Source organism: Notothenia coriiceps, unplaced genomic scaffold, assembly GCF_000735185.1.
Source record: "Notothenia coriiceps isolate Sejong01 unplaced genomic scaffold, NC01 NC01_scaffold00037250, whole genome shotgun sequence".
NCBI classification, from domain to species: domain Eukaryota; kingdom Metazoa; phylum Chordata; class Actinopteri; order Perciformes; family Nototheniidae; genus Notothenia; species Notothenia coriiceps.
Window position 1 is genome coordinate 5,072,766 of NW_011369951.1, and position 27,768 is coordinate 5,100,533.

General features: G+C 41.6%; 2 protein-coding genes across 2 annotated transcripts in view; both read left to right on the top strand.

Annotated features, from left to right (window-relative positions):
- The window catches only part of LOC104966774 (beta-1,3-glucosyltransferase-like), a 265,583-nt gene that overhangs the window by 60,880 nt on the left and 176,935 nt on the right, over positions 1–27,768 (top strand). The gene's annotated exons all lie outside the window — the stretch shown is intronic.
- The window catches only part of map3k10 (mitogen-activated protein kinase kinase kinase 10), a 31,255-nt gene continuing 4,896 nt past the window's right edge, over positions 1,410–27,768 (top strand). The window contains exons 1-8 of the mRNA XM_010796053.1: positions 1,410–4,179; positions 21,784–21,964; positions 22,755–22,903; positions 24,768–24,943; positions 25,638–25,881; positions 26,613–26,735; positions 26,826–26,964; positions 27,642–27,754. Of these exons, the coding sequence (XP_010794355.1) occupies positions 3,204–4,179; positions 21,784–21,964; positions 22,755–22,903; positions 24,768–24,943; positions 25,638–25,881; positions 26,613–26,735; positions 26,826–26,964; positions 27,642–27,754 (2,101 nt within the window). The 5' untranslated portion in view covers positions 1,410–3,203. The remainder of the gene's footprint in view (positions 4,180–21,783; positions 21,965–22,754; positions 22,904–24,767; positions 24,944–25,637; positions 25,882–26,612; positions 26,736–26,825; positions 26,965–27,641; positions 27,755–27,768) is intronic.

The window sequence follows — 27,768 nt, forward strand, 5'->3', positions numbered from 1 at the left end:
CATTAGTCAATAGCACAACCTTGTGGTTGCAAAGCAAAATCAGTCCTCTGATATCAGAAGCAGCTTTATTAGCCAAGTGTGTGTAAATTACATACAAATAAATTGTCTTCAATTTAAAATTGCTCTCAATTTACTTACACATAAATAGACATAAACATTCCATAAAAGAACGTGAAAAATAAAAAAAATCTCTAAAAGGTATGTGAAGCAACAATGAAATAATGTATACGAGTCTAACACATTGTATGTGTAACTGACTTTGTAAGTGGCTAGTATTTGATCACATTTTTGTGTTGTTGCACAGAGTCAAATCAATTACTGTCTGCTTCACAACTTTCAAAAACAGGTTTTACCATGATTAACTTAATACGACCATCTTAAGAAACAAATTCCTTGTTGACCTGCTTACATGCTACAATTGGTAAGATCTAAACAAAATAATGCACAAGTTGATATTGCACAAGAATATTAAAGAGACAGCCTGCCAAATGTGGAAGAGTGATTATTACAAATTGCAAATGTATCGCATCTGTAGCCAACACTGCAGCCAGACAGAAAGTCTTCTGATCAGCTGCCTGTTCGGTGTATGTCTTCTGATCTCTGCAGCTCTTCTGGCATTATTTACTGCGATTTCTTCAAACAAACAAAGACAACACATGAACCACTGAACAAAACCACTAAATACTTTGTGTTTCACTCATGAGGCACCAGGGGTCAGTGTAGCATAAGAATGAGTGTATGTCGATTGTATTCTATAATACAATGACATTTTGTCACGTCGTGCCTTTGTTTTAATAAAAACTGGTTCCATACACAATGTGATGTTATTTATTTTTCTAAAGAAACCTAATGTTATTCAATGTCAAGAAGAAATAGGACGTTATTTGTTCTCACGTTATCTCCCCTTAAAAAAAACCTGATAACACATTTTCAAGTTATAGTAATTCTAGTCTTGATAGATACCGGGTAGATATTTAATGTAAGATTAAGTGTCCTTGAGAAACATCCCTGGCATCTATTGGGACAGAAAACAAGAAGCAATCTTTTCCAATAAGTATAAATCCACCTATCAATATATTCCAATTCATTATTAGGCAGACACTTTTAGGTAGGCAACAGGACAAAGCACTGCATTGTAAAATAAGTTAACAAGCTCGTAACTGTCCTTATGATTTTAAATTTCCAATTATTTAATCTATACGAGCTGCCAGAATAATGTAGGTCAGCAGGAGATCCCTCAGAAACTACAGTACCCACAGTGCAACAGCACACCCTCACTCCGCCCTGAACGTGGAGCTGAACCAGTCTAGGAGCTGAATCCAGATCTGCACACACGTGATGGGAGTCATTGCGCGTGCTTCCACCCATCCCTGTGTTTTGTAGATCTGCAGAGTGGAAGCACTTGTTCCCACGTATGTGGACTGCGCCCCGGTGTGTTTGGATGCAAAGTCAGCCCACAGACTGACAGCTCGCTGCTCGAAATGTCACGTCTCTCTGGAATTAAAGCCTGTTTGAATACGATGGACCTCCGGGCAGCCGGATGAGCAGCACAAGCAAGGACTGCCAGGAGTGTTTCATTTTGACGCCAAATTGGGAGACTGACCTGGATGGTGCTTACTTGGATGCATCACACGCCCATGCGACGATATCGGTGTATGTTGCTGCCATCGTTGTCCAGGTTAGGTTACAGTGAGCTAAGCTTTAATTGTTTACGTATTAAAGCTGTTAGCGGGGGAAGACGCAAGTGGGGACTGGATACAACATTTTGCGCAAATAATTGGCCTAAATAAACGTTAAATAGCCTATTATTAAATAATTATTTGTATTATTATGATTGGGCGCTCTATCTATTTATGAAGGAAACATGGAGCATTCATCGCCTTGTTTCATCTCGTCCACCCGGATGAGAGATACTGTAATTGTGCAAGGCTGCATGCAAACCATACTTTCCGCCTTGTTGCCGACGTGTGGTGGTTTCTAAAGAAGTCGTGGACATTTAAATCCTTCGCTATTATTGAATATTACTTTAAAACTACCACGCGTGCTCTTGAGGCAGCAGGATAATGATACATGCTGACATTGCCTCCCTGTCTCCAGTCCAGAAGAGTTTATTTTCCCACCGAGGACTGGTCTCCATCACAAATGTAGCCCAGCAGAGGCAACTGAAGCAGGCCGCTGCACATAGACGGAGGCGGGTTTGTTGTGCTCAGGCTGGATGTTGAACATGGTCTGTACTGAATACCTGCCGCCGGCTTGTTTCTGTAATTCCCCTGCTCTCTTGAAATGGACGGGGCCTTTTTGATAAAATCTATTAATGGACGTTGAACCGGCTCATGGTTGTAGGAATTATCCTGGACCGGCTTTTCGGGATGTAGGGCGAATATCCGCTGATATTTCACAGTAGGATCTACACAGAAGAGGAAACAGCCCGTGTTCATGGAGACGGCCTGGCGGGGGAGGTGCATGTACACTCGGCTGGATGAGAAATAATGAAGACCCCTGCTCAGAGGATTTCACTCGGCTCAAACACAGACTGCTGTTTTTGTTGGCAGCCTAAATATTCCATATTTAATACTGATATTACTCAGCTGTGGTTCTAATACCATCCCTGAGTGTCTCTAGCACTCAGAGTCAAGTAGCTATACCATTGGCTGATATTGACTTCATGAGGTTATGAGGCAACATTTCACAAGTACAAACCACGAGTCCAGCTTTTGTTAAGTCTAGATACAATCTACTTAGTTGTAACAGCAATTTAAGACATCATTATTAACTATGTTACTGTTTTATTAGTTGTAGGCACATATTGAGGGATCAGGACTGATGAGGAGCTGATCTTAACTGATGACCTGCTGTTTGTTAGATAAATACATAATCAAGGCTGCTTTGAAAGTCTGCAGAAGCTTTCCAAGAGACACAATAGTGGAAACAATCAATTACGTTTCTGAGGGGGTTACATTCATGGATCTGCTGAGTGTCAATGTTTGACTTGATGGACATTGTCCCTGTATGAACTTGCCTTTGGGAATACATGCTTACACACCGCATAGCAACAGCACAGCAGCAACGGGTGAGAGGATTTGGCACGGTTTCCACAGCGGGATGTGGCGATGGGGGAGAGCAGTTGCAGCAACCTGATCCTTTGATCCCTGATCCCCCCCACTGGTGGTCTGGGACTCCCTGTCTCTGTCAATGGGCCCTGTATGGATTTTGTCCCTGAGTTGACAGAGGGCAGGCCTACAGCGTCAAACAACAGTCTGGCTGCTATGCATCCATACGGCAGAGCGAGCAGCACAGCAGCCCCCCGGTCCTGCACCAGCTGTGGGGGCTCCTGCTCTCCACCTCCCCCCTGCCTAATCCCTCCTGACCCCCCCTCATCTACTACCTCCTCCTCCTGCTTGCCCCCGAATATGACCCCTCCGCCACCAATGTGTCCGGCCCCGATGGTGCAGGTGGAGAATGGCAGCAGCTGGAATTCCTCCACCTTCTCGTCCTCCCCAGACTCCCACCCTGGGCACCACTGTGCTGCAAACAACCTCTACTGGACTGCAGTGTTCGACTACGAGGCCACAGCAGACGAGGAACTAACCCTGCGGCGGGGAGACCTCCTCGAGGTTCTTTCCAAAGACTCCAAAGTGTCTGGGGATGAGGGTTGGTGGACAGGCAAGATCCAGGACAAGGTGGGTATCTTTCCATGCAACTATGTCACAAGGGGGGGCGCTGCCAACTACCAGCAGCTGACTGCAGGCGGGGTGGGCGACTGCCCCCTGGAGATAGACTTCTCAGAACTGTCCCTGGAGGAGGTGATTGGAGCGGGTGGGTTTGGGAAGGTGTATAAAGGATTATGGCTTCTAGAAGAAGTAGCAGTGAAGGCCGCAAGGCAAGACCCAGACGAGGATATAAGTGTTACAGCAGAGAGTGTGCGGCAGGAGGCCAGGCTGTTCTGGATGCTCCGGCACCCCAACATAATCTCCCTCCGTGGGGTCTGCCTGCGAGAGCCCAACCTGTGCTTGGTGATGGAGTACGCCAGAGGAGGGGCCCTGAACCGAGCACTTGCTGGGAAAAAGATTCCCCCGAGGGTCCTGGTGAACTGGGCGGTCCAGATTGCAACAGGGATGGACTACCTGCACAACCAGGCATTCGTACCAATCATCCATAGAGACCTCAAGTCCAGCAACAGTAAGTACTGCAAACACATGACACTTATAATCACTGAGTTTCATGTAGATGTTCTGGTTAATATCAAATAAAGTGCAAATATTACTAATCCATTAAATGTTTGACAGAAAAATATTTGACAATTCTTTTTGATTACTGTTAGAGACATCTTTGTGCAAAATTGACAGAAAAGGCTGTTTTCAGACTGACTAGATTTCCTGCTGTTCTCAGTTTTAAATAATATTAAACTGAATATCTTTAGGTGTTGTACTGAAAAAAAAAGACATTCAAATACATCTGCTTAGACTTTTAGAAACTGAAATCGACATTTTTTTATAGTCCAAGAAAGTAATCATCAAATGAATCCATAGTACAAATAATCCTAAACTGCAGCCCTATTATCGTTTGACTATGCTTCATGTTGACAATAGGAGTTACTTACAGGTAAGAGAAATGTAAACCTGTTTTCACATGACCAAAGTTTGAGTGACACATTTCAATATTTACACTAAGTACACCTTGCACAACTTATTCTTCCTCACAGTACAATTTTAAAAGGTCAATTTGGCCCTTAAAGGTGCAGTTCACGTGAAATATTTATGAATCTAGATTATTTTTGTGTGAGTTGATCGGTGTTAAAGATAATGTCTGTAAAGATCCCAGACTTCTTGAATATAATGGAACTATGAGGCACTCGGCTTTTGGTGCTCAAAGCGCCAAAAAAACTGCAATTTCTCTTTCCAGAAATCGTGACCCAGTTACTGACGATAATCCAGAGGTATTGTTGTGAGCAGTTTCATGCAGGAACCTTTTTCTTTCTACCCTATAACAGAGCAAAAGGAAGAGTGCATCTACTCAAGGATGAGAGGCTCTCCTGAGCTCACCTGAGCTAGCTAACGTTACAGCGAAGCCGAGTAGGACGGCATTCATGTTTACTTCTTCCTCAGTCACACGCCTCTCGTCCATGAGCAAGCAAATCAAGATCTATGGATCTTCTTGAGTAAACTGGTAATCATTTTTGAGAAAAGACATTGATGCCTTTCGACTGTATCCCTATGGCTGATATCTCCAGCTCAGGGCAAATCTCCAACAAAATAGATTGATAACTACAGGAAGTTAAATAAAAGTCTGATAATGATTATTACATTTTGTATGAGCTTTAGAGCCTGTTAGTGGCAGAGTCATACTAGCTGTTTCTGGTCTATGTGCTTAGCTAAGCTACCGCCTTTAGTCTCCTGGCTGTAGTTTCATATTTTCCTTATGTGAGTGGAATCAATCTTCTAATTTCTCATCATCATCCTTCAATAAATCTTTCACATATGGCAAACATCTATTATTGTTTACAGTACTTGGGACAGGACAGTAAAATCAAATAAAAGTAATACCTTTTATATACTATCAACAAATCAACTATTAAAATTGTGATATATTGCTCTATTGATTATAAATCACACTGTATGTTGTCGCATCGTTTAGCTTCTATAGTTGGGTTGTGTTAATCCACATGGGCAAATAAGTTTTCATTTACAAATGTACAAACATTGAGCCTTCTCATAATCAGTTCATGGCATTAAAAAAATGATATTATAATGTTGCATTCGTTTTTCATAACATTTAGGGGTCTTTTTGGGTAGAGAGGAGAAACTTAAATTGAACACAGTGGGGAGGCCTAAGTCCTGGAGAGCTGGTCTACTTCTGCCATATTTTCCCTATCATCTCTCTGCACCTCCTCTTGCTCTTCTTCCTTTTCCTCCTCTTCCCTCCCCTCCTCAAGAAGAGCAGTTCTGCTCTGCAACTCACTGAGCTATTTTTGGTCCTTTGTGCTACTTGCTGTTTAAAGACGCAGTTGTTGGTGCATCAAAGAAATAACACGCAGCGAGCATCTAAGTGCATTTCATGCGTGTGTGTGTGTATACGTGCCGGTCAGACAGTGTGTGTTCATCCCATGTGATGGGAGAGGGAGCGTACAAATATGGGTGGGGTGCGAAGGATGCTCACTAAAGGGCCCTTTTTAAAGCAGGAGACAGGCAGAAAGTAAGTGAAGCTTAAAAACACTCGCTGCTGATCTGCCCAAAATGTTTCCTAATCTTCAATCCCTCACTCTCCTTGAGTCTCACTCTGAAACATGTGCACCCTGCTCCCATCTCTTTACTTTCCCTGACTGCTCCTCGTGTGGCTCAGTAACAGTAACGATGGGGGATCAGATGCGTATTGGACAGCAGAGCCTTCGCAACAACACCATAACTCTGCCTTTCCATGGTGACATGGCACTGCTTCTGTGTCACTGAGTCATGCTGCTGCTAGCTGCTGTCAGATGCTGCACAAAATGTCAGAGCCCCAATTTAGAGTTCTGTCTGTGTGAAAATAGCAACTGAATGAATGTCTCATGGACCCTGTTTTCTACCCTGAATGTTGACTGGAAATGTGTGGGTGCTAATCGTTAACTACGTGATTAGACTGTGACTCACACTCGTACTGAGGGATCTTTGCATTAGCATGCCGATGCCCAGGAGGGTGAAGCATTGAAGGAGAGTGAAAGAGACTGAGGATAACAGGGTGGAAAAGATAATATCGTGGAGGGAAATTAAGCTCGGGGACCAGAGAGAGCGGAGAGAGGCGAGAGAGGACAGTGATGGGAAAGAACAAGAGAAGGGGAGCGTGGGGGATAAACAGCGGTTCATCTCAGTTTAGGGTTTCACCTCAGCTCATTGTCCAGGTGCGCAGGTCTCAGGTATCCTCTTCAAACCGCCGACCACTTGGCATCACCGCGGTTACAGAGCCGCTCAGCCCCCGAGCCTCCTGTGACTTCAACCTGCTCCTGTCACCAGTACACTACACATGCTGCATTCTTATCGCATACCAACCTACAATGTATACTAGCTATGAACAGCAGTGCAGGCGTACTGCATATTGGTTATTGTACTGTATGCAAATGTAGTATACATACCCGGATGTATACTACATTTGCATGAATTTCTGATTATGCAGAATGAGCTAGCTGCACATACTTAACTGTCCCACAATGGATTGCATTTAGGTGCCTTTAGACCAGCCATCAGCCATGTCATATTTTGAGCAGCACTAGTATCTGTTATGTCACTTTTATTAAGTTGTTCAGACAAAAAGAAACCATTTACATTCCCAATATGTGTTCAGTTTATCCAAATTATTCCTGTTTGGAAATTTGCCTCGATGTATTTGTCAAACGAAAACTGGCAACCAGGCCGTCAGTAAGAAAATTGAATGGTGGATTTGAATTAAATCTTAATTTTTGTATGTGAACAGCACCGCACACACAGTACAATGTTAACCTATCCTGGTAATATGGGCATGTATTGAATATATTTTCCCCACAGTGCGTGGGGAGAAGTGTGGGGGTCCAGGAAGTTGCTAATGGGCACGACAGCAGTGCCCAGGAGGTGAACTGGCACAACATTAGTAGGCAGTATGGAGTATGTAAAGGATGTAGTATGCAGCACTACAGTTTGGGATTTCAAACAAAGCCACTATCTTCATCTCGCTCTGAAGAATTTATAAAAGCAAAACGTGACACTGATTTTAGAGTCAGTGTCTGCTTGAAGCTTTACAAACATTTTACAACACAGGATTTATTTTAGGCTCACTCACATGCTTTCATCTAATTTTATCCCAGCCAATTGAATGATTTTTAAAAGGCGTGTCTCCTTGTGCTTGTGGGAGCTGAATGTTCTGTTGTATGTCGTTAAAGGCCTGCAGTGAGTCTGTGTAACGGGGATAATCTGATTAACGTGACCTCCTTAGAGTGATGTCACAGCATCTTTGTGGGTTGGTGGTCACGCCTTACCTGTCGCTCTGATCCCGGATCAGCCTCTAGTCTCTCCAAGCATAGGGCACCAGTCTTCTTTGATTGGCAGGATTAACCCCTGGGATTAAAGCAATGAGAAGATTAATAGTGCTTTTGATCACTATAAACACTATTGTTCGAGATAAGGGCTGCTACTTTTATCCATTTGTATGATGTATAAAATGCTGCAAACATTAACATTTGAAAAATGTATTTGTTGTCTGATATTCAGATCGCAGAATACAAAGAAGTGACTATTCTCATTTGAAAAGCTTAAAACTGGGAAATTGTAAACTTAATGTTGATTAAATGAATAATCAATTATTCAACCAGTCATTTAGATTTGACTTTCAAACAAAAGCAGTGACACAAGTCATTTAAGTTTATTCATATATTTCTAATTCAATGTGGATACGCACAAGATAATCTGAGTTTTGGGGGAATAAATCAACTGACTTAATCTGCTGATAAATCTTAATTTAATTATATTAATATACATTAAACTAACCTGCTGAGTGAGTGGACCTTGAGCTGATCTGTTTCATTAACGCTGTCCTGATATGAGACTTAGTCATCGTTCTATTTGAGATAAATGTACATCACTGAAACTTTATATAGCTCTATAGAGGCTCTGAGTCTGTTACAGGTAAGACAATACAGGTGAGCCGATCACCTGCCGCAGTTACAGAAAGGCCGGGTCATAACTGTACCTGCAGCCTTCTCTTACTTATGGTAAATGTAGTATGATGTCTCAATGTGGATGTTTACATACATACGTCCAAATATCATTTCATTTTCCCTTTGATCACCTGTTGGATAAGATGTCTCCACCTAATATAAGTTAAAATGTGTTGTTGCCAGATGAAGCTTCAAAGCTCTATAGAAAAAACCTAAAAGACAAACTCAATAAAGACACTGCGCAGTTGACATTACCAGCTGTTTTGACTGCTGTCGCTTCAAATGGACGCCATGTTTACACAGTCAACAATCAGCTGAATAGTGTGGGAGCCCCGTATATCAGAGCAGGCTTGTCAAGTATTCTGTTTGCTCATTGAGTATTTAGAACACAAAGCAAGAAAAGACACATGATGTAAGACATTTGTTAGGGTGTTTTTCTTTTAATATAGTCTTGTAGTAGTTACCACAACATCAACAACAGAACATGCTGTAATAGCTAGTTAACCGATTAACATGGCGAGATATGGCAATAGTTGCTGTTTTTAAAAAGCCTACATCTGGCTTTGTGTTTGTATTTGTGTGTGTGATAATATGTCAATCTGCTGAGGAAAGGATTAATTGTTTCTCTGAGGGATTGTCTGATAATCCCTCAGAGAGACAGAGCAGTGGAGGCCTAGACTGTGACTTAAGTGTAAACTAGCTAGTATTTAATAGGTATGGATTTGAGGAATATAATACATTTGCTATATGTATGTGTAGGGTTTTATTGATTAAGAATGTAGCTACATTTCAGATATGATGGTGGGGGAATACTGCTATGTTATTACTGCACTAACAATACTTTAAAGGTCCCATGTCATGGCCTTTCATTTGAAGTGAAATTAGTTTCAGTGATTGAGACCTGGAGATAGCTGCACAAGCTGTTCCTAAATTCAAACATTGTATCATGTATCATACGTGTGGTGTCCATGCAGACGATATCTCCCGAAAATATCACAACATACCTCAAATTTTAATTCAAATAGTCTAAAGAAAAGATTTGTTTGTGCACTTATTTTGACTTACTTAAGAATTGTAGGCTCCACATTAAATGAACAAATAACTAAATTAGCATTATAAATAATGTCGTACTTATTCTAAAATGCATTAATACCAATCTGAGAGTGGAAATAAGTCTTCCAGACAAATGATTACAGGCTGTGTTTTATTTTCTGTGGGCATGTCTGCAAGCATGTTGCGTGTGCAGTCGGGTTCTTTGGCCTGTGTGCGTATGGAGGTCGTAAAGAAGGACATGCTGGCGCTAGGGCAGGGAACTCATAGTCTCACACACATGTACACGCTGCAATAGGGCAACAATGTCCCCATTCTCACACAGCAGCCCAAGACAGAGCGAGAGCGCAGGACTCACAATGGCAGGAGTCACTGCGGGGGGATGGTGGGCGAAGGATGGGAGATGGAGGCAGCGATGGGCAACTGTAGGTTGAGAATGACAGAGCGGAGAGATGGATGGAAGCAAGGCATGATGGGTAGAGGAATGCAGTGGCTGTGGAGAAACCCCTGGAGGCTTGTTTGGGAAAGGGAATATAGAGATGGATGGGGGGAGGGAGAAATAAAGGCAGGAAAATTGAGAAGTATGACCAGTTTTACAGGAGGTCAAACCACTCTTCTTTTCTCAGTGAGCTACAGATTAAGGCTAACGGTCCTGATGGCCTGCAAGCCTCATTAAATCAATACACTTCAAATCCATTTACAACTGCAAACCAACATGTGCAGGTAAATCTAGGTCCTTGTCCTCTTGAGTTTAAGCAGACATAGCATCTTTATCTTTTCGTCTTGTACTGTACATAAAGTACATTTAATAGCATATACATTGTCAGATATATTCAAATAATACATTTTAATTTAAATGAGTTGCAGTAATATTGAGTTACTGTCTTTATATGTTTATTTTTGAAGCCACTGATCCAGACTATAATATATCAACAACTATTTAATGGATTGCCATGACACTTTGTCCAGGGATCCATGATCATTGTAATGATGTTGGTGATCCCACTTAGTTGTCAGTTAAAATGTGTACGGCACTTTGCTTTATATCTGAATACTTGCAAAACTGTCTGGCAGTGACTCAGTCAGTAGGGGCTTGGACTGTGAGCCATAGGGTTGCCGGTTCAAGTCCCCGAACAGACCTAAATATGGAGTGTGGACTGCTACTTGGAGAGGTTTCAGTTCACCCCCCCCACCCCCCAACTCCCCATTGCTCCCCGGGCGCTGTACAATAGCTGCCCACTGCTCCTAGTACTAGGATGGGTGAAATGCAGAGGTCACATTTCACTGTGTGCATGTACTGTATGTGTGACCATTAAAGAGGGCTTCATCCTCCAATTCTACATTCTCATAAGCCTCAGCTACACTTCAGTGTTTATTTCTAATTAGCAAATGTTAGCATGCTAACAACCTTCAAAATAATGGTGAAAATGATAAACATTACATCTGGTAAACATCAAGTCATTGTGAGCATACTGGCGCATAGATACGATTACATAGTAGTGTAGTGTGGCTGTAGGCTACATTAAAGCAGCATATTCGCCAAAAGGCATCTTCTTCAAACAATTAACAATTATGTTTTCTGCTTTTCTGTGAGCGATTTGTTGTTGTATTGTTCTTCAATGACTAATATCCAAACGGAATAGGCATTTCATGTCCTGATGAGTAAACATGTGTCAGGACATTTTACTCAGACTCAGTTTTATTCTGAGAGCCGTCATAGAGTCATCATAGAGGAAACCAGAGAGATATTGAGTACATCAGTTGTCTCATCAACAATGCTGCCACACGACATAATTGTCGTATTTGTCGTATATATTGACAGAAAACGCAGGTTAAAAGAAGATTATAGTACTATTAAAAAAAAAAGAAAAAAAAAAGAAAAAAAACAGAAGTCAGGCTGATGGCATCAAACAGTGTAGGGTTTTAAGGGTCGTTAGAAGACTGTTTTCAGTTCCTGCATCACGTGATCTGGGCCACACTGCTAACAGATGTTTCTATCTCCTCGCTGTCAGATGGAAACACTGCTGACTTTCAGTGAGTGACAGACACAGGGAGAGCTACAGTGACACATCTAAACCAAACAGTGACGCAGTCAATGGCTGCATGATTGCCAATGAATACACATGCATGCGCCCTCTCACTCAGACACACACACTCACACATCACAATTATTCTCTCCACTGCTCAATATAAAGTTGATCTGGAGCCAGTTATCAGTGAAAAATAGTCCATGCTGCTCTCTGCAGTGCAGCTCAGGCACTGTGGAGCTGCCAAGCATACTGAAACACATTTACAGTACACATCCTGCTGCTGTTTGTTGTTTACAATATGATTTGCATAATACAGCTGAGCAACACTTTTGGTCATAAACACACTGTGGTGTATTTTGCTGCTTATGATCACTGTTCACATTTTGGATTGTGAAATCCATACTCACTAGCACACACTGTACACCAGTGGATTATATATCTAAGTGTATTTGCATAAACAGACAGAAGCCTGGAACTTTGAGCTTCTAGGGTTTCTAAACCCCCGTCTGCAAAACAGGCTCAAAGTGTATTTTCAGTAAGATCAACATTAAACGCCTCAGGCAGTGCCTTTCCTCATCATCGCCTCTAATTCACCTCAGCTCTTCAGTCTGAGAAGCAACAGCACAAGACATCGTGTGAAGTTAAAGTAAAGACAACAAAGAAGTGTTACTAGACGGAAAACACATTGCAAAACAGTACTTTGTGTTGTTTTATAAAATCTACTTTAGCTCCTAATCCCAATGTTGTCCCTTAAGTCAGAGTGGAGTAACACTCCTGAATATATGCACAATATCACTATGTGTTTTCCACCACTATACAAGGGGAAGGCCATACATTTCAGCAGACAAAGCGATAGACACAGTAAAGTCACACACTCACGCTTACATTGACCTCCTGTACGGTTGTATGTTCGCTGGCTGTTGACTCGCTGTTAGAGGGTCATTGTTGTTTGCCAGCAGCCTGGCACGGAGAGTGAGGGGCCGGGCCAAGCAGAGAGGGCGCTGGGTGTCCCCCGAACCCAAAGTCCTTCACCCACTTTCATAGTGGAGTCAAGTAGAGGACACTTCAGCCAGACAACAGACATGTTTGGAGTCAATACTAGAATCGAATGTTTTATTCAACGTCTGTGTGCACAAGAGATCTGACATGAATACATGTTGACCGGGACGTTGACATGTCGTTCACTTGAGTTGATTCCTGTGAAAACCTAATGAGAGCTCAGGTCCGTCCATAACTTCTTAAATCAATTGAAATGATTTACAATTGGCTCAGTTTCACCAGTGTGTTATTTTAGTGTTATGGTGCTCATCAATTAGACATTAGAGATGTTTTTAAGTCAGATATATTCATGCAATAAAGGACTCTTGTTGGGGAAAATAGATTTGTGTCTGTTGGTGGGTAACGTTTTGCATAATTAATAAGAAGAATAGAAACACACTTGGATGACTTTGTTTTCCTAAAATAGATAAGTAAAAAAAGGTGTCTTGATTTTTTCATTGGTGGTATTTGTAGCGTTTTGTCAATTATAGGTCAGAATCAGAATAGCTTTATTCGTCCCACAGAGGGGACATTGAAATTTGTGCAGCAAAAGTCACCAAAGTGATCGGGACAGGAAGTGATTAGTTTGTCCCTAATGTTATTAGAGGAAACAAACTGGTAGTTATTATTTTCGGTGAAATTGAAGCACCCCTGTTTCCCCTTTTTCCTCTGCAAGGATGGGAGACTCTTTGATTCTGCCTTGAATTAGAAGAATACATTACGGTAGTTTGTATGTCTATTTAACATTCAGCACAATGTTTTTCAGTTGTAGACCACACAAAAAAACATAAACATTTTTCACAAGTTAAAATGAAGAAACTCAAAATTCCCACACTTTAAGTACTCCTTTTCTACATACCACACACGCAATAGGAGCCCAAAAGAAAGCCGCCTCATTTAATACCTCCATCTCTTCTGAGAGAGGCTGCCTGGTCACACGAATCTGGCAGCTGTTTGTGTGGAGACAAAGTGAATGGCTGCGGGGTGAAACTGTGCCACTGCTCAGGATTAGAGCCCCGATGGCCTGTGGTGGTCCGAGTGGAGCCGGGCCAGGGTATCAATGACATGGGAGCATACTCACTACAACCTCCGTATCAAAGCTTGGAGACCTTGTGACTCGCTGCACATCTCACTTGGTGTTCATACGTTTTTAATCCTAATTAAGTTGTGTGCTGAAATGCTCTAAAAATCCTGTCTGCAGTGTGAAGCTTTTACCACACATCTACATTTTCTAAATTTGAGATAACCTAATGATTTTGCTCAAGTTATACATCTACTCCTTGTATTTGAATTCCTCACATTGTATTTGAACAAAATGGACTTGAATTTACATTTTTCGTGCATGTTTGAAGAGATTTGGTTCCTCTGCTTGAAATCTCTCGAGGGTCGAGATGTGTGGAAGCTAAGGGAAAATGGAGAGACCAATTGAGATACAAAGGCATGTGCTGCCAGGAAAATGACAAAAGCTCTCCCTCCATTCATCTCTCTTCACCTCTATGCCGACATCTTTTCATCCACTCATCATTACTACCCTCTTTCTTGTAGTGCTCCTTTTCTCCCCCATCCCGCTCTCTGTTTCTTGAGTCCTCTCCCCTTTCAGCTGCTTCTTCCCCATATTTCATTCTCCTCTCTTGCCCTCATTTCTGCAGCTCTTCCCTCTTGTCATTTTTGTCTCTTTATTCCCTCCTTCCTCCACTGTCTCCCCTCCCCCATGCATCATCTTCAAACCACCACCCGCTCTGCCTCCTCAGCTTTAACCCCCCCCCCAAATCTCATCACCACCTCACACACATTTTGTACACACAATCTACCTCTCAGTTACTGTATTTTATAACTCCCTGAACCCTTTTGCTTTCCCTGCGTCTCTTCTTCCACGTCTGCTCCCCGGTGTGTTGTGATGGTAGCCAGGCTGGCGACAGCTGCAGACAGTGGGCACCAGCAGAGGGAGGTGGGGATGACTATGGGGGAGTAGAGGGGGTACGAAGATGAAGAGGCATGGTAAGGCGGTAGGGTTGGAGAGGGGGCTTACTTTTTTTGATAGCAAGGTTTTGATCTTTGCTGAACAGAAACAGAGACGTTGGGCCTGGGGGGCTCGCTGCTCAGCATCCCACGGGCCCAAATCTCATCTGTGTCGGCTCGTTGCCATGACAGTCAAGTTACACATCGCCCCCCCCCAGACAGAGGGCTGGGACCAGCACTGAGGAGGTGTTGGGCCTAAACAACCAGCAGCTTGTGGCATTCAGGGCGGTGAGGAGCGGAGTCAGAGGAGGTATCACACACTCTGTGGGAAGTTTGTAGGGACCCAATTCGCTGACTTGGCGCCACGGCAACAGCTGTTCAACCCTGCAGGCTACACCTGTTCTGCAAAAGAGAGGAGCAGGAGGAGGGGGGGACGACTGATGAGGGAAGAAGGATGGGTTAGAAAGAGGAAAAGGGAAATGTCTGCAGACTGTACATTCTGCTTTTCACTGAGAGCTTAACAATAAACTTTATGAATATTGTACTTTCCAGAAGAAGGGTTTACGCGGTGCTTTACAGGGGCAAAACAGAACCATGAAAGTATTATTCATAAAAACAATAAGGGACAATAGCACTGTGAATAAAACAAAATACATGAAGCAATCAGACATTAAACGGAGTAATAAAATATAATTAATAATGAAAACCATGAAACAAATGGTGCTAGTAGGTAAAATAACAGGAAGGTTAGAACATTTGATTTATGAAAAGATAAAACTGGTATAGGCTCTTATAGTTGGCTCTCTGACTGTAGCTTTTTAGTTTGGATTTAGGAAACACCAGGGACACAGCATTTTAGGGCCCCTAAAAGCACAAATGGAGGTAAAGGTTAGACATATAGATTTTGGCCAAACTTTTTCGAGCTTTAAAAGCAAACATTTAAAAATCAAAGTCACCAAAATAACATGTAAAATCTGTTTAGTGCAGCTTTCAACCAAAAATCAAGCAAGAGGTAAAAAGAAAAAAAAAGAGAAACAAAGCATCCTCATACGGGCATGAGGGTTTCTCCTCTTCTCTCCCAGCGTCAGGGCCGGGCTGTGACCTCTGCCCTTGTTACCATAACAACAAGTTAATGACACAGCAGACTGACTGAGCTAAAATAAAACAAAACAATAAGGACTAACCAGTCGAGCGCCGTGTGTCCTTCACTCTCAGGGTTTCTCTAAAGACTGACTCTGAAGTTCATGTCTTCTTTAAGTCTTTATGATGTGTCTCATATCCAGATCAAAGTGCAGGATTGTCTTGATGTGTGATTGTAGTGGTATTTGATTTGGTATTTTGGCAAAATATCAGTCAAGTTTTAACATTTGTTATTTCGTTTTTATTGTCAAAATGAGGAGAAACCTTTTTATTTATTGTTTACACAATTGCCGCTCCTTTGCTTGTAACTGTGTGTCTGTGCATTTCTGTTTCCTGTCTTTTTTTAGGTGATCAAAATCAAATTGCCTAAAAGTAGTATTAAATTATATTTAATAGAAATCAAGATGACTAAATGTTATAGAGTCTTATTCTCCACCATCAGCTTCACCACCTCCAGATAGTCCACAATGCTGATGTCACTAAAGGAGGAAATAACATTTACCAACCCTGAAAACCCCAAATCCTGCATGAAATACTTCCAGAACTTATGAACTGTATCATTTCCTCATTGCCATGGCTCTCCTCTGCAGGGAGTTTCCAGATTAGCTCAAACATGTTTGTTTATGATGTAATAAACTTTGATGAAAGTCAAAAATACCTTCACTCAGAAGACGTCTGATTGCATTCCTGTGTGGTGAAGTATCTGAGCTGGCGAATGTGTGACCTGTTCTCACAGCACTTACTAACCAGGCTGGAGATCATTGTTCAGGTGAAAGGCCGCTAGCTGCTTCAGTGTTTGAACAGTAGCTCGGCGGCATTTCTCAACACTTAGCCGGGGTCAGGGTCCAAGGGCGGAGGAAAGAGAGACTTTAGAGGTTTAAGTCTACACTTTGTCACACAGGCAGCAAACTGCTGCTCTGTGTGACAATGAGCATGTGTTTCTGACAGCTGATCAATAAAACTTGGCTACTGTTGTTGTTAGACTGCAACTTGCTTGAATGTTTTATAATGTAAACCCTGCAGTCCTCTGAGGCTGCAATAAGCTGGTGCATTCCCACAGTGAGCCAGTCCTTAATGGGTTTAGGATATTAAAGGTGGGTTAGGTAAGTTTGAGAAACCGGCTCGAGATACACTTTTTGTTATATTCCATGGAATGCTCTTAACTCCCCGATAGCAATGAATATCTTAAGTGCTTTGACAAAAAAATCCATAAAATCTGTGGAAGCCGTGGCACTGTAAAAAGCACGACCAATCATTTTAGCCGGCCCGGATAAAATAACTGGATGGCCTACCTGCCTGTCAGCCTTCCATCTGTGCACAAACTTATCTCGTGCCCTCATTGGTCATGTGCACGTTCATGTGTGTGTTGGAGGAGGGGCTCTGTAAGGAAATAGCAGATTTCTTCCGGCTGTGTATTTTCAAATTCTAGCACACTCGAGCAGGTTTCTCCAAAATTACCTACCCCACCTTTAATGCACATTTACAATACATAACAAAGACCTCGAGCCTTGTCTCTACATTATCTGGATATCCTGCTGAAAGGAATTTTATCAACAGCAAGAATAAGAAGACTTGACAATACTTTGTATTAATAAACTTGATATTTTTATTGAAGTTGTTTGACTTTCCCATTAGCTATACCTAAATAATAATACGCTTTATTTGTATAGTACCTTTCCTACAATAATATCAGTAGAAAATGCTTCATAGTAGTTGATATAAGCGCACAGAAAACTGATGTCAAATAGAATACAGATACCAGTAAAATACAGAAAAACAAACATAAAATAGCAAAGAATACACATATAAAAAATAGGCACGGTTAAACAGAGGATAGTGCAAATACAAAACAAAATCAGGAGTTAGCTTCCTAAAAGGCTAAGTTGTACAAATATGTTTTTAGCTTCTGTTTATTTAAAGACTTCCACCTAGCAGGCTCCCCTGATATCCACAGGTATTTTGTTCCAAAGCTTTGGGGCATAACGAAGGCTGCATCACCGTCTTCTTAGGGATTAAGGGAGTTAACAATGAAGCTTGGTCCTTGCTCATTAGTGCTAGAGTTAGTAACTTATAGGAATGTCAAAACACTTAATTAATATGGTGTACATTCAGGGCCGGCCCTAGGCACTGGCAAACTAGCCGGTCGCCTTGGGCGCCAGATCTGGAGAGGCGCTGCGATGGGAGAAAACAAATAATAAGAAAAGAAAAGAAAAATAAATAAATGTGTAATTTTTATTCTGCCTAATTTTCTGCCCTTGATGTAATACATTTACGTTAATAATTGAATAAAGTAAGCACCCTTTGCATTCCGGGCCGGCAACGTTTTACATTTGCCCTGTACGATGTGCGCTGTAAGTGATGAAAGTGGGGGATGTTGACTTAGCAGGCGCCCGCAGCTCACAGTCCAAAGTGCGAGCGAGCCTCCGAGCGAGCGAGAGAGAGAGAGAGAGAGAGAGAGAGAGCGCCTAGGGCACCAAAATGTCTAGGGCCGGCCCTGTGTACGTGCACATGTATGCACAAACAGATTTTGGACCTCATGTTTTATCGTGCTGTTTGGCTTTTACAGCCTCACAGAGCTGCTAGCGCGGCTGCAGACTGGTGTTAAAGTCATCAGCCATGGCACATTTATTTAGCATTTCTCTGTAGCTTACAAATATCTATGCAAGGTAATGTCACCATGTTATCGGTATCAGCAGATAAAGGCTTTTATACAGACAAATAACATTTTGTCTGATTGGACAGGCCGACATGTTACATAAAACTAGATGTTTTTATGTAACCTTAGTTGAGGAGTATCCTTTTTTGCAGAGGGACATTTAAGATAATGTTATTTATGTCTACTATATCTACCAGTGGGTAGATAAGAGTCGGCATATTTATGTAGTGCAGGATGGACAGAAAAGATACAGAGGATGTTCTCTTCAATTAGGTGGAAAATATACAGTATGTCTTTATATCAGCAATCTGTCAAAATGATTTGGAAAATATCAGAAAAAAACAATATAGTGCACACCTAGTTTCAAACACAGGTTATTGATATCAACGCTGCATGTACAAATAAATGGGTCATCTTCTTTGTGCTGTACTGAAACAGTGAACGTGCATCATTTGATCATGACATTAAAGAGCAGCTGCCGTTTTTCTAGTTGAGAAATAGTCAAATGATTGTGTGATGACACATCCGGGCTTGATCGTTCTCGTAATGCTTGTTGCTATGGAGGACTTTGTAGTAACCAGGGAGCTTGTCAGCTGTACTTATTCTCATCCGTACTCTATTTTAAAATAACATTTCCAGCAGCACCTGCGTAAAAGCAACTCTCACCTTGAGGACTTTGTTTCCCTTCACTGTTATGAAATGTGCTGCGCCGCGGCTGTTTGTGTTTCGCTGCACTTCCTGCGCTGCCAGCTGGGCGCACACACTGTGATCTTTAGTGTTTGACAGGAGCAGGGAAAAGCTGTGGCACGATGAATGAATGAATGGTGTGAAGAAGCTGCACCAAGATGAACCACGAGGTGTGAAAGTAACGCAATGATGTTATAATTAAATCAGAAAGAGAGTGGGAGCAGGTGGAAGTGCTGCTTCGCTCTCAGTTTCTGTAAACAGGCCTCTGTTCAGTTTCTATATTCCCTCGTCTGTCTTCTCTCCTCCCCGCCCCGCCCTCAATCTACATGCCATGATGTCCTTTTCCCTGTATGGATGTGCTCCATACTCACACACACAAAGCAAACTAGTAAAGGTTGACACACCCATCTAAGCATGCAAACAGATCCTGTCCTCTAGCTCTTTCTGCATCTGTGTCCACTCCATCTTCTGTTTTTAGAGACACAGAGAGAGAGTTAGCCCCGAGGAGACAGCTGTCCCTCAGAGACGTCGGCATCAGAATAGGAAAGACGGCTGGAGACTATTTCACAGTGGTGGAAGAAGTACTAGATCTTTTACTCAAGTAAAAGGAGAAATACTTAATTGTAAAAATACTCTGTTACAAGTCAAAGTCAAAAATATTGGCAACAAAATATACTTAAATTACCAAAAGTTCTTTATTTAAGAAGCATATATATTTAATGACTAGGTTATGATTATCTATGCATTCATGTCTAGCTGGTTAAGGTGGAGCTTATTTGTTGTACAATTATTTTGCAAACTGCTACTGGATGTCTTTACCTATACTTATATGTTTGTTTTCAAGTTGATTTTTATTTTATCACTTTATAATCTGAATCTATAAATCAACTAGTAACTGAATATTTCAGATAAATGCACAATGTCGGCTTCCAAAAGGTAATAAAGTAAAAGTACAAAGTAGGTTACATTTGAAATACTGAGGAAAAGTACCTCAACATTGTACTTAAGTACAGTACTTGAGCAAATGTACTTTATTACATTCCACAGCTGCTATTAGAGAAGTACTTCTCCTCATTTATTGCTACTTTATACTTTTAGTTTACGACACTACCCTTAAAAGAAAATTACATGTCTTATATGACAGCTGGAAAGGTGAAGATGAAAAATGTAACATACACAAAATGTGAGGATTTTATACAAATATTATGCTTGAAGTATTACCTAACCAATAAAGAACAAGTTAATAGAACAATAAAGAAAGCAGGAAATATTAACAATTTCAACTGAAATGATTGTGGAGTAGTGCTCTGTATCAATTAATCTGGATAGTACTTTTCCTGGAGTATTTTACAGTGTGATACAGTCTGTGAATACTTCTCTCTGCCTATGGAAATACGTACAGACTGCTCTGAGATCAGTTCATTATCACCGAAACTCGTCTCCCAGGGAGCTTGTGGACAGAGCAGAGGCACACCTTTATCGTGTGTGTGTGTGTGTGTGTGTGTGTGTGTGTGTGTGTGTGTGTGTGTGTGTGTGTGTGTGTGTGTGTGTGTGTGTGTGTGTGTGTGTGTGTGTGTGTGTGTGTGTGTGTGTGTGTGTGTGTGTGTGTGTGTTCTCTCTCCACCACCCTTTGCATACGCCTGTAGATAAGAGAGAGAGAGAGCGAGAGAGAGAGAAACTCTTACCTGACTCAGAGCCTGTGAACTGTGTGCACTACAAATATTTCCATAGCCAGCTCTCATGCGGAAATAAAGGAGGAAGTTGTACATGGAAGAAAGCGAAAAGAGACAGAGAGATTAGTCTAATGCTAATATTAATAAGGATACATCAAAGTGACTGATCACTGTACGGAAAATAGACACTAACGTATCGGTACAGTACTGGACCATAAGGGAAAGTAGTGCCCTCTATAGTAACCTGACACCACACCTGCACTGTAAACATGACTGTGTTATTTAACAAACACACCATTGACATTTAGTTTTTAATGTTGCAAAGTTTTGGATATTTGGAATATTAAAGTTATTTCCATGATTGTTTATTTTCGGGGTTTTTCGCTCTCAGGACTTGCCAGTCTGAACAACTTGAATGTAATTTAAAACAGAAAGACTTTGTGGTTAAAAGTTAGTATTCCTTATGCAAGTTTTGTTTAACAATCTTATCCTCGGATTACATTTCCTACAAAATCGATAATTGGTTAATACATTTCCAAAATTATGGGAAAAATACGGAAAATCACTATTTTCTCAAATAGCAAGCCTAGATCTTCAAACTGCCTGTTTTGTTTGACTAACAGTCCAACAACCAATACAGTATATTACAGTTACTATAATCAAAGTAGTCAGAAAACTATAAATTATTGAGATTAAAGGACTTCTAACATTACATTTGACTTAAGTATTCAGCTGAAAATGTCTGCCTCTTTGATCTTTTCTCAGAGAGCTTTTACTTGATCGTCTCAGAAATCGTTTTTATTTGTCTGTTGCTGTATAATACTACTCTGTGTTTAGAGTAATGCCAGCTTTTAACTAAAATCTTCGTCTGCTCCTCCTCCTCCTCCTCAGTCCTCATCCAGGAACCTGCGGAGCGAGAAGACTTGGGGGGGAGGACCCTGAAGATCACAGACTTCGGTCTGGCCAGAGAGTGGCACCAGACCACCAAGATGAGCGCGGCGGGGACGTACGCCTGGATGGCCCCCGAGGTCATCAAACTCTCGCTCTTCTCCAAGAGCAGCGACGTGTGGAGGTACTGCCGTCACTCTTCTGTGATTCAGCTTTTCATTTAAACAGTGACAAATGTCCTCACACGGGCTGTCGAGATGAATGTGTCACAATGTGAACGCCAGATGTTTTACGTATGCATAAAGAAATCTGGGTTCAATTAAGAATATTATTTCATTTAGTTAAATTAAGTTGGATTGTGATAATTTTTTTCCATGAATCAGTGGTTGAGAAGTATTGAGATACTTAACTTAGGTCAAAGAAAACAAAAACTTCAATTTAAAATTACCCCGTTGCAGTTAAACATTGAACATTTCACTGAAGTAAAACAATTAAATACAAATAAAAAATACATCTATAAAATATCATTAATGCATGGTTTTTGTAGGGCAGGTTTTAAGTCAGTTAATTTATAATAGCTGTAAAGTAATTAGTATCTACTGCTGTCAGATAAATGGAATATAAAAGAATATGTAAAAGTAGAATATGTCTTTGAAAAGTTGCATGAAGCAGAAACACTCAAGTTCACTTTAAGTACAATACGTGAATACATGCGGATTGTTGTTAATGTTTTTCATGTAAATATACCTTTACAAAAAGGTGAGTGTCAGACTGTTGTTTGGTAATGGAATGGTATGTCAATTAGTTTGAAGTTTGACAGTTATTTTCAGGATCCTTCAGTTGTTATTCAGTGAGCTCCGGTCACCGATAAGAGCTGGTCACTATCGTTGTGTTGAAGGATAGTTTTTGGCATCAGATGTTACATTAAAACAGAAATTAATAAAAAAATGTTCCTTGTTTGTCTCTCTTCTCAGTTTCGGGGTGTTACTGTGGGAGCTGCTGACCGGCGAGGTTCCCTACAGAGAGATAGACGCGCTGGCGGTCGCTTACGGTGTGGCCATGAACAAACTAACACTTCCTGTCCCATCAACGTGCCCTGAACCTTTCGCTCAGCTGCTGGCAGGTAAGCAGCCCGACCACCAGGAACCTTTGAGTGATTATTAAATCCAAGAAAACAGAGATAAAACTGCTGTGCTGGGTTACAAAGTGATTTTCAAGAAGGCCGGAGTTCACACGAACTGCTCAAAAGTCGTTGTCTTTTTTTATTTCTATGACTTCTTCATGCATGTCTCACTTGTCCCATTCATTCATCGTTGACAAGTCTACTTTCACTTTATGTGCCCTTGAGCTTCCTTTCTTTTCCTGTACACCAGTCATCAAAATTACCTTAAAAATGTCACTGGTGACACAGAAACTCACTTTGAAAAAAAGCCCTTTTGGAGGTTCCCATCCACTTTAAAGTGTTGTAACGTTGCACACATATTTGAGGTTACAGTTGTTTTTGATTTTCATCTTGGAGCAGAGATGAACACTAAGAGTTAGATGAAGACAGTTTCATTAGGTTGCATTATAAACATCCCAGAGCTGCCCTAGGCCGGTTTTCTCCTCTCCCCCTCACAAATAATCCAGGCAGCAGCTCTGTTAACAGCAGTGGAGTATTAACAGCTCTGGTTTCACCGTGCAGGTCATCTCTGTTTAAACACACACCTGCTTTTTATCCAGGCTGCCTTAATATGCTTAACACTGAAGCTACCTTTTAAAGCAGATGAATAAGCTGCAGGTTCAAAAAGAGCTTTCTTAAACTGTCAGCCAACTTCATTCACCTCCCTCCACTCCCCCTCCCTCTCTGCTCCTAAAGCTCTTTTCCTCCTCACTTCCCCTCTCACTCCTCCTCTTCTTATCCGTGTTCATCCGTTAATCTCTCCTTTGTCATCCCTCGCTGCTCCCTGTTTACTCCGTCCTGTCATCATCTCACTTTCATCTCCTCTCTACAGCTTTTACCAACATACTATTTATGCTCATGTATTTTTAGTAAACATAACCTGCTATAACATATATTTTCAGCCTGTGAAACAGCCATTTAATGACATTTGACTTTGCGTTGAAGTAGACGATTATAGTCTGGTGTTGCTCTCTGTAGGTGTGCACTGTGTGTCTGCAGCTCTGTCACTCAGGGTTTGGCTAAACATGGCCGCCATATGCTGTCCCATCCTGCTCCCTTACACTTTGGTTGGTGCCAGAAAGGGAATTATATATCCAGACCAAAAATGCATGGTTTATCAAAAATAGATAAGTGCCGATAGATTATGTTTTTCTGAGTTGTTTTCCAACACTGAACTGATCCTACTAACAAGTATTGTTGGTGAAGCCACAACCAGTTGTATTTCCATATGAAGGGGCAACAAATGCTTCTCCAATAGTACCTAGTAAATGTACACATTTTTGTTACTGTTTGATTAACATTTGACAAAGACTATTGTAACCAGCTGTTAGTAAATGCCTATGTTATTTGTATTAAACTGCATAGTAAGGACTTCAGTTACAGGTATGTTTTAAGGTAGGAATAAATAAGCCTGAGTGGTAAAAACTGGGTGGAAAATTTGAAAGACAGATAAAAGTAAAAGTAAGAAAATGTGTCAAGGTTTTTAAATAACAGGAAATGCATCAATGATATGTACTGACGCAAAATAAAGCGCGTTGTTTACAACATGGAAAGGGGCATGTATGATTTATATGGATAGTATAACAGCAGGAGTCGAAACAAAACATTTAGAGCTAAGTCAGTTTTAGCAAAAAAACAAAAGACTCTGACAACACCAAGCTGCTGTTTGTTCGGAGATGAAATGCACTTATTGTAAACCACTTGGATTAACAGCATGTGCTCAAATTAATACAATAAACCTCATATAACCATCTGTTTAGAGCTATGAAACACATGAAACATGTCGCTAACCTGGATGGTAACTCTCCCCTCTTTACCCCCTCAGAGTGCTGGAGCCCGAACCCCCGCAGCCGGCCCTCCTTCAGCAGCATCCTGCAGCGCCTGCTGGCCATCGAGCAGTCGGCCATGTTTCAGATGCCTCTGGAGTCCTTCCACTCCTTACAGGAGGACTGGAGGCTGGAGATCCAGCAGATGTTTGACGAGCTGAGGGCCAAAGAGAAGGTGAGGGCCCTGAAACAGATCCGGTCTTATCAGAGGGGACATCATTATTAGCTAAAGATGGTTTAAAAGACATTAAAGTATTTGAAGAAACTAAAACACACACATTTTTCGGAGGACTTACAAAATAGAATTAGATTTCGGCATAAGTCGTCAATTTCCATATTGAGGGTGGGAGGATTATCACCACATCCCAATCTGAGGTGTTTCTGCAAATCACAATTACCTTAGCAACAAGCGTTTTGCTGTGCTAATGACCTTTCCCTCTCTCCTTCCTCTCCCCCTCTCCTTACCTCCTTCATCACTGTCTTACCCTCTCTCCCTCTCATCTCCTATTTTCCTTCTTAACTTTTCTTCATCCTCTTTCCCTCCTCTTCCTCTTTTCATCCCTTTCATTATTTCCCCTCTATCTCTCCTTCCTCCTCTCTCCTGCCTCTTCCTATTCCTCTGCTTTTCTCCTCTTCCGCTCTCCTTTTCTCCTCTCCTCCTCTGTCACTCTCACCTCTCTCCCTCTCTCCCCTCATACCCCTCTCCTCATCCTCTTACCTATCTTCTCTTCTCCTGCACTTACCCTATCCTCTTCCTCTTAACTATTTTCCTTTGTTTCCCATGTCCTTTCGTCATCCTCACCCACTCTTTTTTCTTCGTCTCCTCTTTTTGGTTTTCTCTCTCCTCTCTCTCCTCGGCCTCTCTCCAGGAGCTGAGGTCGTGGGAGGAGTCGTTGGCTCGTGCAGCCGAGGAGCAGAAGGAGCAGGAGGAGCAGCTGAAGAGGAGAGAGCAGGAGCTGGCGGAGAGAGAGATCGACATCGTGGAGCGAGAGCTGAACATAATCATCCACCAGATGTACCAGGAGAAACCCAGCGTGAAGAAAAGGAAAGGGAACTTCAAGAGGAGCCGGCTGAAGCTGGGCCGCGACAGCAACAACATCAGCCTGCCCTCTGGTGGGTGGACAGGGGACTGCAGGCTCATTGTTCACTACGTCTTAAGTTGATAAATTAGGTGCACATGGCTGCCAATATAGGACATTGTATTGTTGACAACATTAATACACGTAATCAACACTGATATACTGCTAATTCAATATCACTTAAGTGTCCTTTAATATGAAGAGAAGAAAAACCCTCTCAGTAGAACAACTGGCTGATGAGGTCAAATGGGGACAGGTGATCAGCTGGAAGAGAGAGGCAGATGAGAGGCTGAGGTGTATGGAGGGACAACGGCAAAGCAGAGAAGCAACTCAGATAGGGCTTTAAACAAAGATTATTTTTTATTATCAATGGATTTGCAGGTTATTCTCCAGATTAATTAATTGATTCTATTTTTATAAATGTCAGAAAATAGTTAAACATTTCTTGTTTTGTTAGTCAAAAAGCCAGACACCTCCATATTTGAATTGGACGATCAATCGCTTATCGCTAATAGTTGTAGATGATTTTTCTGTCAATCAACAGACATAAGTACAGTATCTTTGTTGCATGGAAATGCTTCTCATTGATATAATGCCTGGTAGTTTTTCATTTTATATCAAAGAAGAGCTGCATGACAATATATTGTATTATTGTTTAAATTGTGTGTTTTTGAAGTTCATAACAAACTGTACCTTGCTGTGTGTGTTCCCATATTTAGAAACAGTTGAAATGTAAAAATATGTTCTCTTCTCACTCACCTGTAGGCTTTGAGCATAAGATCACAGTTCAGGCGTCCCCCAGTGTGGACAAGAGGAAGACTCAGAGGAGCGAAAGCACCACCCCCCCCGCCAGCCCGGGGGTCATTCCCCGACTGAGAGCCATAAGACGTGAGTGGGAACACCCAAAGCCAGAAAGCATCCTGTGTGAGAGACAGTGTGAGTGCGGTGTGACAGTAATGTTATCCGACTGTTCCTCAGTGACACCGAGCGACGGCAGTAAGACGTGGGGCCGCAGCGCCGTGTGTAAGAAGGAGGATCTGTCCACCAGCAAGAAGAAAGGACGCACCTGGGGGCCGAGCTCCACCCTCCAGAAAGAGAGGGTGGGCGGGGAGGAGAAGTATGTGAAACATGAGTTTACGTATCTGAGATTCATGTCAAATCTGTTTTACCTGATAAAGGCACTCATAGTTTATGCTGTGCTATATTCTTTACCCAAACCCGACTCAAAGATTTGGGTTTGGGGGAATGGATTTGGATTTGTTATTCTCTTTTCAATTGATTAAGTCAGGAAGGTCCTATTGGGATACAAAAGCTCATCTTTCCAGAGTCCTGGGAACGTTTTTAAAGCACGATAGAACGTTAATGCAAACAGAAACGTAAAAAACGTTCAAAGTTTTGTTTTAAAAACAGCATGGATCTGTGTATTTCATTTAGTTTCATACCAAATCTACACAGATATTGTCAGATCCATGTAGCAGAAATTCAGAAACTATTCATACCTCACAATCGCGCAACGTTTTTTTAAAGGAGGATCAATTCAAAGTATTTGATGAAACTGCAGCGACAAAAAGTGTATCATGAGGATTGTATTGAGTTAAAGTTATCCCAGGCGAGAAGTAAATGTCTTTACTCGTGTTTTTCTGGACAGGCTTTTGTTACACAGGGAAGCAGAACCTTCCAGGTCCTTACAGTCTGTGGACATGTTGCACCGCTTGGTTTTATTTCTTGTTATCTTAAAGTTTTCAAAGTTACTTCTGGTTGGTGTTGTGTTGACATCATGGTTTCTGTTTGCAGACTGAAGTCACTCGGAGAGGGAAGCAAAGTTTGGTCGTCCAGTGCACCAAATCTGGGAAAATCCCCCAAACATGCACCAATGAGCGCCGGCTTCTCCAGCCTCAATGAGATGGGTGAGTCTTTACTT